Source organism: Oncorhynchus nerka, linkage group LG18 (assembly GCF_034236695.1).
Source record: "Oncorhynchus nerka isolate Pitt River linkage group LG18, Oner_Uvic_2.0, whole genome shotgun sequence".
Classification (NCBI taxonomy): Eukaryota; Metazoa; Chordata; class Actinopteri; order Salmoniformes; family Salmonidae; genus Oncorhynchus; species Oncorhynchus nerka.
The window spans coordinates 75,160,209-75,170,730 of record NC_088413.1 but is presented as its reverse complement, the minus strand read 5'-3'; the positions used below and the strand labels follow the sequence as shown (position 1 = coordinate 75,170,730).

The following is a 10,522-nucleotide window of genomic DNA, read 5'->3' as shown; positions in this document are numbered from 1 at the left end:
AATGTGCGCATATAGTCACATAATGTTGTGGAATGTTTACTGTTAAACTATTTTTTTTTCCATGTGAATGCCTGCAGGATAGAAGAACAACATTGCAGTAATTGCTTAGATATGGCATTTCGTACGGTGGGAGCTGCACAACTACCATCGGAGGTATGGGTCCACGTGTTTGGATATCTATCAACAACAGACAAACTAAACATTAGATCATGCTGCAAATATTTCAAAAAAATGGTTGACCACTGGTCCCTTTGGAAAGGCAACACAGTGGTGCTTAAAAAGCTGTGTGCCTACACCTCGCAGTTCTGGACAACTCTTCGCCGCAGGAAAATCAGCTCAGTTGTTGTACAGAAGGCAAGTTTGAAAGAATGGAAACAGCTTGCCCTATCCCTCCCTTGGCTCACCACAATAGCCGTGGAGCATTGTTTCGACGTGAAAGCCTTTGAAATTCTCAAGCAATTTCATAATTTGAAGAGGCTGGCTATTCGCAGGTGTCGCTGTGGCCAGGGACTGTCTGATGCAATTGTGTCTCTGCAGCAAGTGACTCATTTTAGTGTGTGCGAGATGCACTGTGCTCCAAGATCAGATATTGTTAGTGCTGTCTCAAAGCTCTCCCACCTGACGTCTCTACTCTATCACGAAGGCAATCATCCTATCCCAAGACAGATATTCCACCTAATGCTTAACCGCTTGCCACATCTGAAGCATCTGTCTTTGAAAATGGGAACACAACATGGCTCTCTCCCAGATGATTATTTCAATATTTATAAAACAAATTGCTTTCCAGGTGAGGCCCTTTGCAAAGTTACAACGCAAGACAACAGCTTTTGATTGTACAGTACCCAAGTTTATTTTTTACTACTCATACAAAACGTTGTTGAAACAGTGAATGATTAGCTAAGCGTAGCCTACCACATGGTTTTCACAAGCAGATTAGGCTACTCCATAGGCCTATGTTCTAGCTAGTGTGTGAAGTCCATGTTGATATATAGTTATATGCCTGTACTAGCCTATATCATCATACATTTTAAGTTATTAAATTCAGCAATGACAAAATCTGTCTTTAGATGATCCACAGGTCAGCCAACCTGGCTTGACCAGTCTGGAGCTTCTTGACTACATGGACCCCACCTTACCTGAAGAGGCGCTGAAGTGCCTCCCCTCCCTGCAGAGTCTAGCTGTGGACTACAGAGACAGGGACATGGATCCCAGCAGGTGCCACCTGAAAACATGGCTGAGGGAACTCCCTCAACTGGCAGTTCTCAACATTGCAAGTATGTGATTCGCCAGCTGCCAAACTAGCATTTTCCATGTCATGCACAGTTGGTGGGGTTACGGGGCAGCACTATGGAGTCTGACAGTTGGTGGGGTTACGAGTCTTTACAGTTGGTGGGGTTACGAGTCTTACAGTTTGTAGGGTTACGAGTCTGACAGTTGGTGGGGTTACGAGTCTGACAGTTGGTGGGGTTACGAGTCTGACAGTTTGTAGGGTTACGAGTCTTACAGTTTGTAGGGTTACGAGTCTGACAGTTGGTGGGGTTACGAGTCTGACAGTTGGTGGAGTTACGGGTCAGCACTATGGAGTCTGACAGTTGGTGGGGTTACGAGTCTGACAGTTGGTGGAGTTACGGGTCAGCACTATGGAGTCTGACAGTTGGTGGGGTTACGAGTCTGACAGTTGGTGGAGTTACGGGTCAGCACTATGGAGTCTGACAGTTGGTGGGGTTACGGGTCAGCACTATGGAGTCTGACAGTTGGTGGGGTTACGGGTCAGCACTATGGAGTCTGACAGTTGGTGGGGTTATGAGTCTGACAGTTGGTGGGGTTACGGGTCTGACAGTTGGTGGGGTTATGAGTCTGACAGTTGGTGGGGTTACGGGTCAGCACTATGGAGTCTGACAGTTGGTGGGGTTACGGGTCAGCACTATGGAGTCTGACAGTTGGTGGGGTTACGGGTCAGCACTATGGAGTCTGACAGTTGGTGGGGTTACGGGTCAGCACTATGGAGTCTGACAGTTGGTGGGGTTATGAGTCTGACAGTTGGTGGGGTTACGGGTCTGACAGTTGGTGGGGTTATGAGTCTGACAGTTGGTGGGGTTACGGGTCAGCACTATGGAGTCTGACAGTTGGTGGGGTTACGGGTCAGCACTATGGAGTCTGACAGTTGGTGGGGTTACGGGTCAGCACTATGGAGTCTGACAGTTGGTGGGGTTACGGGTCAGCACTATGGAGTCTGACAGTTGGTGGGGTTACGGGTCTGACAGTTGGTGGGGTTACGGGTCAGCACTATGGAGTCTGACAGTTGGTGGGGTTACGGGTCAGCACTATGGAGTCTGACAGTTGGTGGGGTTACGGGTCAGCACTATGGAGTCTGACAGTTGGTGGGGTTACGGGTCAGCACTATGGAGTCTGACAGTTGGTGGGGTTACGGGTCAGCACTATGGAGTCTGACAGTTGGTGGGGTTACGGGTCAGCACTATGGAGTCTGACAGTTGGTGGGGTTACGGGTCAGCACTATGGAGTCTGACAGTTGGTGGGGTTATGAGTCTGACAGTTGGTGGGGTTACGGGTCTGACAGTTGGTGGGGTTATGAGTCTGACAGTTGGTGGGGTTACGGGTCAGCACTATGGAGTCTGACAGTTGGTGGGGTTACGGGTCAGCACTATGGAGTCTGACAGTTGGTGGGGTTACGGGTCAGCACTATGGAGTCTGACAGTTGGTGGGGTTACGGGTCAGCACTATGGAGTCTGACAGTTGGTGGGTTATGAGTCTGACAGTTGGTGGGGTTACGGGTCTGACAGTTGGTGGGTTATGAGTCTGACAGTTGGTGGGGTTACGGGTCAGCACTATGGAGTCTGACAGTTGGTGGGGTTACGGGTCAGCACTATGGAGTCTGACAGTTGGTGGGGTTACGGGTCAGCACTATGGAGTCTGACAGTTGGTGGGGTTACGGGTCAGCACTATGGAGTCTGACAGTTGGTGGGGTTACGGGTCTGACAGTTGGTGGGGTTACGGGTCAGCACTATGGAGTCTGACAGTTGGTGGGGTTACGGGTCAGCACTATGGAGTCTGACAGTTGGTGGGGTTACGGGTCAGCACTATGGAGTCTGACAGTTGGTGGGGTTACGGGTCAGCACTATGGAGTCTGACAGTTGGTGGGGTTACGGGTCAGCACTATGGAGTCTGACAGTTTGTAGGGTTACGAGTCTGACAGTTTGTAGGATTACGAGTCTGACAGTTGGTGGTGTTACGAGGCTTTACAGTTGGTGGGGTTACGAGTCTGACAGTTGGTGGGGTTACGAGTCTTTACAGTTGGTGGGGTTACGAGTCTTTACAGTTGGTGGGGTTACGAGTCTTTACAGTTGGTGGGGTTACGAGTCTGACAGTTGGTGGGGTTACGGGTCAGCACTATGGAGTCTGACAGTTGGTGGGGTTACGGGTCAGCACTATGGAGTCTGACAGTTGGTGGGGTTACGGGTCAGCACTATGGAGTCTGACAGTTTGTAGGGTTACGAGTCTGACAGTTTGTAGGGTTACGGGTCTGACAGTTGATGGTGTTACGAGTCTTTACAGTTGGTGGGGTTACGAGTCTTACAGTTTGTAGGGTTACGAGTCTTACAGTTTGTAGGGTTACGAGTCTGACAGTTGGTGGGGTTACGAGTCTGACAGTTGGTGGAGTTACGGGTCAGCACTATGGAGTCTGACAGTTGGTGGGGTTACGAGTCTGACAGTTGGTGGAGTTACGGGTCAGCACTATGGAGTCTGACAGTTGGTGGGGTTACGAGTCTGACAGTTGGTGGAGTTACGGGTCAGCACTATGGAGTCTGACAGTTGGTGGGGTTACGGGTCAGCACTATGGAGTCTGACAGTTGGTGGGGTTACGGGTCAGCACTATGGAGTCTGACAGTTGGTGGGGTTACGGGTCAGCACTATGGAGTCTGACAGTTGGTGGGGTTATGAGTCTGACAGTTGGTGGGGTTACGGGTCTGACAGTTGGTGGGGTTATGAGTCTGACAGTTGGTGGGGTTACGGGTCAGCACTATGGAGTCTGACAGTTGGTGGGGTTACGGGTCAGCACTATGGAGTCTGACAGTTGGTGGGGTTACGGGTCAGCACTATGGAGTCTGACAGTTGGTGGGGTTACGGGTCAGCACTATGGAGTCTGACAGTTGGTGGGGTTACGGGTCAGCACTATGGAGTCTGACAGTTGGTGGGGTTACGGGTCTGACAGTTGGTGGGGTTACGGGTCAGCACTATGGAGTCTGACAGTTGGTGGGGTTACGGGTCAGCACTATGGAGTCTGACAGTTGGTGGGGTTACTGGTCAGCACTATGGAGTCTGACAGTTTGTAGGGTTACGAGTCTGACAGTTTGTAGGGTTACGGGTCTGACAGTTGATGGTGTTACGAGTCTTTACAGTTGGTGGGGTTACGAGTCTTACAGTTTGTAGGGTTACGAGTCTTACAGTTTGTAGGGTTACGAGTCTGACAGTTGGTGGGGTTACGAGTCTGACAGTTGGTGGAGTTACGGGTCAGCACTATGGAGTCTGACAGTTGGTGGGGTTACGAGTCTGACAGTTGGTGGAGTTACGGGTCAGCACTATGGAGTCTGACAGTTGGTGGGGTTACGGGTCAGCACTATGGAGTCTGACAGTTGGTGGGGTTACGGGTCAGCACTATGGAGTCTGACAGTTGGTGGGGTTACGGGTCAGCACTATGGAGTCTGACAGTTGGTGGGGTTATGAGTCTGACAGTTGGTGGGGTTACGGGTCTGACAGTTGGTGGGGTTACGGGTCAGCACTATGGAGTCTGACAGTTGGTGGGGTTACGGGTCAGCACTATGGAGTCTGACAGTTGGTGGGGTTACGGGTCAGCACTATGGAGTCTGACAGTTGGTGGGGTTACGGGTCAGCACTATGGAGTCTGACAGTTGGTGGGGTTACGGGTCAGCACTATGGAGTCTGACAGTTGGTGGGGTTACGGGTCAGCACTATGGAGTCTGACAGTTTGTAGGGTTACGAGTCTGACAGTTTGTAGGATTACGAGTCTGACAGTTGGTGGTGTTACGAGGCTTTACAGTTGGTGGGGTTACGAGTCTGACAGTTGGTGGGGTTACGAGTCTTTACAGTTGGTGGGGTTACGAGTCTTTACAGTTGGTGGGGTTACGAGTCTTTACAGTTGGTGGGGTTACAAGTCTGACAGTTGGTGGGGTTACGGGTCAGCACTATGGAGTCTGACAGTTGGTGGGGTTACGGGTCAGCACTATGGAGTCTGACAGTTGGTGGGGTTACGGGTCAGCACTATGGAGTCTGACAGTTTGTAGGGTTACGAGTCTGACAGTTTGTAGGGTTACGGGTCTGACAGTTGATGGTGTTACGAGTCTTTACAGTTGGTGGGGTTACGAGTCTGACAGTTGGTGGGGTTACGAGTCTTTACAGTTGGTGGGGTTACGAGTCTGACAGTTGGTGGGGTTACGAGTCTTTACAGTTTGTAGGGTTACGAGTCTGACAGTTTGTAGGGTTACGGGTCTGACAGTTGGTGGTGTTACGAGTCTTTACAGTTGGTGGTGTTACAAGTCTTTACAGTTGGTGGGGTTACAAGTCTTTACAGTTGGTGGGGTTACGAGTCTTTACAGTTGGTGGGGTTACGAGTCTTTACAGTTGGTGGGGTTACGAGTCTTTACAGTTGGTGGGGTTACGAGTCTTTACAGTTTGTAGGGTTACGAGTCTGACAGTTTGTAGGGTTACGGGTCTGACAGTTGGTGGTGTTACGAGTCTTTACAGTTGGTGGGGTTACGAGTCTGACAGTTGGTGGGGTTACGAGTCTTTACAGTTGGTGGGGTTACGAGTCTTTACAGTTGGTGGGGTTATGAGTCTGACAGTTGGTGGGGTTACGGGTCAGCACTATGGAGTCTGACAGTTGGTGGGGTTACGGGTCAGCACTATGGGGTCTGACAGTTGGTGGGGTTACGGGTCAGCACTATGGAGTCTGACAGTTGGTGGGGTTACGGGTCAGCACTATGGAGTCTGACAGTTGGTGGGGTTACGGGTCAGCACTATGGAGTCTGACAATTGGTGGGGTTACGGGTCAGCACTATGGAGTCTGACAGTTTGTAGGGTTACGAGTCTGACAGTTTGTAGGATTACGAGTCTGACAGTTGGTGGGGTTACGAGTCTGGCAGTTGGTGGGGTTACGAGTCTGACAGTTGGTGGGGTTACGAGTCTGACAGTTGGTGGGGTTACGAGTCTGACAGTTGGTGGGGTTACGAGTCTGACAGTTGGTGGGGTTACGAGTCTGACAGTTGGTGGGGTTACGAGTCTGACAGTTGGTGGGGTTACGAGTCTGACAGTTGGTGGGGTTACGAGTCTGGCAGTTGGTGGGGTTACGAGTCTGGCAGTTGGTGGGGTTACGAGTCTGACAGTTGGTGGGGTTACGAGTCTGACAGTTGGTGGGGTTACGAGTCTGACAGTTGGTGGGGTTACGGGGCAGCAGTATGGAGTCCTGACTGTCCTGTGGCTTCATTTTGAGATGTTTAACTGTCCTATGTTTTGTTTTCCAGAAGGCCATCCCGTCAGTGCTTATGCTCACTCCATTCCCAACACAGTGACCAGTTTAACTCTGCAGCGGGTGATGGTGGAGCAGAAGGACATGAAGGCTCTAGGGAAACAGGCTTCAGGCCTCTTGTATCTGCACTTTGATCCATGCAGCTATAACAGCAGCAGCAGCATCGGAGAGATCCCCAAACTATTCCCCCAGCTCATGACCCTTAAAATGCGGTGAGATATTAACATCTGACTTACATTTACATTTACATTTAAGTCATTTAGCAGACGCTCTTATCCAGAGCGACTTACAAATTGGTGCGTTCACCTTAAGACATCCAGTGGAACAGCCATTTTACAATAGTGCATCTAAATCTTTTAAGGGGGTGAGAAGGATTACTTTATCCTATCCTAGGTATTCCTGAAAGAGGTGGGGTTTCAGGTGTCTCCGGAAGGTGGTGATTGACTCCGCTGTCCTGGCGTCGTGAGGGAGTTTGTTCCACCATTGGGGGGCCAGAGCAGCGAACAGTTTTGACTGGGCTGCGCGGGAACTGTACTTCCTCAGTGGTAGGGAGGCGAGCAGGCCAGAGGTGGATGAACGCAGTGCCCTTGTTTGGGTGTAGGGCCTGATCAGAGCCTGGAGGTACTGAGGTGCCGTTCCCCTCACAGCTCCGTAGGCAAGCACCATGGTCTTGTAGCGGATGCGAGCTTCAACTGGAAGCCAGTGGAGAGAGCGGAGGAGCGGGGTGACGTGAGAGAACTTGGGAAGGTTGAACACCAGACGGGCTGCGGCGTTCTGGATGAATTGTAGGGGTTTAATGGCACAGGCAGGGAGCCCAGCCAACAGCGAGTTGCAGTAATCCAGACGGGAGATGACAAGTGCCTGGATTAGGACCTGCGCTGCTTCCTGTGTGAGGCAGGGTCGTACTCTGCGGATGTTGTAGAGCATGAACCTACAAGAACGGGCCACCGCCTTGATGTTAGTTGAGAACGACAGGGTGTTGTCCAGGATCACGCCAAGGTTCTTAGCACTCTGAGAGGAGGACACAATGGAGTTGTCAACCGTGATGGCGAGATCATGGAATGGGCAGTCCTTCCCCGGGAGGAAGAGCAGCTCCGTCTTGCCGAGGTTCAGCTTCTGTGTTGTGGTACGAACCCAGATGTAGTAATAAGTTACTGGTGAACTGCTAATTAAGTGTCTACATATTAAGTGACTAATGTGTGCATTTTCCAAAGGTTTGACTCATTAATTTAAGCCAAGCAGATATTCTGACTCACTTTTCTATTCTACTCTTTCAGACACTACAATGTACCAGAGAAGGAGTTCTTGAGCCTCCAACAGTTGAAGCATTTGGAGCAGTTGGAGATCCTTGATGCACACAGTCCTAGTCCTCACCTTCTGCAGCTGATCCACAAGCTGCAGGTCCTGATCAACCACAGAACCCAAATCATCCATTCTCTGGGCCCGAGAGATCCCACAACCTGCTACTGTACTCACTACTAACATTACGACTAAGAGGAAGTGAACACTGGTAGACTGTAGACTGTAACACATGTTTAACATGTGAAATTATATAAAACTGCTTGCTCATCATTTTAGGTACGTTTGCGATGCCAACTTGGCTGATGCAAAATAAGGAAACAGCTGAAATTATGAGGACGTTTAGTAAGTCAATACCTCTGAGGTCAGTAGTCAACAGACTCTTTGTATAGAGCAAAACAACAAACAGTTCATAACACAGGAACAGCCATTTTATGCAATACTTTTTGTTTGAATCTGTTGTGTACCCTTGATTGGGTTAAACAGAATAAATGATTGTGCACAAAAACAACTTTTTTGATGAAAGAAAATACAATTGACAATACAATTAGCTTATCAGTTCTAAGATTGATTAAAGAAACATGTTACAGTTGAAATACTGAAAGCTCTCTTGTTGAACACAACTACTATTGAATTGATGTGTCGAGTCTCCAGTGATTGTGCACCTCATCCCGTCTTCTACTATGTTGCCTCAAGAGGGCAGTAAACACACATGGCAATGAGTCGGTCTGTCAATAACTTCCTGTTGCCTGTTGGAGCACATCGCATTGCTAACTTTGTGATGGTCCAGAGAGTTGTATTTCAAAAGCTGCATACCCCTCCACATATCCCACCTGTGTTGAATTCAATTAGGATGTGCCCTGGCAAGTGAAATGAAGGACAAATGTATGCACACTTCTCATTTGATACTTTTGTTGTCACCCACAGATGTGTAGTTTATCAGGTAGTTCACCCTCCCACAATGTGCCATTGTGATCAGAAGTTGGGATGTATTTACCTGTAGCGTGCACTCGTCATTCTGACTATTTGGTCATAAAGGACTGACACTCTTTTAGAATGAAATGTGGCTCTCGGGCTGTTTTAGAATCATCTTATTGCGCAAATAGTGCATACATCTTTAGTATATGTCTGTGATCCCTGTAGGTATTCAACCCATAACCTTGAATTGCGCCTACAATCTTGTCTGAAACGTGTAGTTCCACTCAGTTTGATAGAGGGAAACAAGCACCGTGCTGTTAAATGCATACTCAGAAGATGAACGCCCTCTTCAGATGGGCTTCTACTCTCCACGTCTTTGTTAAAAAAAAGTTCAAAGTTCATTGTAAAGGTTAGTTAGTTCCTGTTTCACAGGGGTTAAATGTAATGTGGCACAATCCCCTCTGAGTTTCACGGTTTATTGAAGCTCTGAAATATCTAGCATTCAGCAAGGTCAAACCATCCATCACACTGGGGTAGTCACCGAGACAAAATGTCTTCACAACATGAGGCACACGACAGAACAGAAATGACTTGTTCAGATAAGCCCACACATCTGATTTATCAGTTCATTTTATTGGCCTTATTCTGCAATTTGTTTCACATTTTGAGCTCTTTAAAAGACAACATTAACACAGACATAAATATTTTCAACAAGGTCACAGATCATTTGCAGCACAAGCTGGAAAATCTGACAATATAGGCATCATTAATTAATACATTCTAAAATACGAAATGTATAGCTCAAATATAAGTGAAGAACTTGGCACAAACAATTTGTTCAATCATCTTCACAGCGTGGCAACTTCCTACTTATAGAAATCAACAATAGCAAAATTCAAATCTGCAAATAGTTCCATTATTGGCAACAAAGGACTGCCCATCAACTAAATTAACTGTTTATCAATTTCCGTTTTCTTCAGTCACTAAATATGTTCATCCTTCACAAGGATGTGCATATATGGGAGAAACCATTATTTTATTTGTGAGGGTCATTCGTTTTTCTTCTTCAAATCTTTTCATCCACTTTATTCTGGCCACCTGTGGTGTGGATGCATAGCTGGGTTTAACAATCCCAGAGGGACTATGTACACAATAACGTGGTGCCAAACCAAACACATACAGACTGCAAACAATCCCAGAATGACTGATTTCTAAAGCTTTAGATAAAATACAAAATGTTCTCCCATATATACACAAATAGAACGTGCTAGTATGTCATATTAATCTGTTGTTGATACTTCCCAATCAAACGTTAATGTTTTTACGTTAAAGTTTGTTCAAAGTGTTAACAGAAGTAGGCCTATGGAAAAAGAGACTTCTGGCCATTGTTGGGCGATTTACCAGTCAAGAGCATTAAAGTGGCAAAATGGCACTATTCCGTTAGGCAATTAATGATTCCTTTTGGACCGCCAATTGATTTGACATAAATAATATATCGGACAAGTTAAGGCATAAAAGTTTGAGATATTCAGCATTTAACTATAGCATCGCTATCCTATGTGCCTGTACCATACTGTATTTAATGTTTTGGGGAGTTCAGTCTGAGATGTATTGCAAAACCACTCAAATGCTTACACAAACATGCAACGGAATACAAATGCAAAGTGGCAGAGTGCTTTGTGTGAGGATAGCTTCCATTGTACTTTACAAATATGATGCATTACTTACATTTGTAATTCAGAA

The 10,522-nt window shown here is 47.6% G+C and overlaps 1 protein-coding gene across 2 annotated transcripts; it reads left to right on the top strand.

The window, feature by feature from the left end:
• Positions 1–63: 63 nt before the first annotated feature.
• Positions 64–8,457, top strand: im:7136021 (uncharacterized). 2 transcript variants are annotated; one of them, XM_029688544.2, is made up of 4 exons: positions 64–153; positions 1,068–1,274; positions 6,558–6,774; positions 7,840–8,457. In XM_029688544.2, exons 2-4 carry the CDS (start codon positions 1,121–1,123, stop codon positions 8,042–8,044), a joined length of 576 nt encoding a protein of 191 aa, XP_029544404.2. In that variant the 5' UTR covers positions 64–153; positions 1,068–1,120; the 3' UTR covers positions 8,045–8,457. The 2 variants fall into 2 exon arrangements, with proteins under 2 accessions (XP_029544404.2, XP_029544403.2); XM_029688543.2 differs by having other exon boundaries at positions 112–787.
• The last annotated feature ends 2,065 nt before the right edge of the window (positions 8,458–10,522 follow it).

Excerpts from the sequence above, each read along its gene's own strand:
- im:7136021 (XM_029688543.2), top strand. The coding sequence starts at position 112 with ATGGCATTTCGTACGGTGGGAGCTGCACAACTACCATCGGAGGTATGG. Across the intron at positions 788-1,067 it reads TAAAACAAATTGCTTTCCAG|ATGATCCACAGGTCAGCCAA; the intron begins GTGAGGCCCTTT and ends ATCTGTCTTTAG. Across the intron at positions 1,275-6,557 it reads GGCAGTTCTCAACATTGCAA|AAGGCCATCCCGTCAGTGCT; the intron begins GTATGTGATTCG and ends TTTGTTTTCCAG.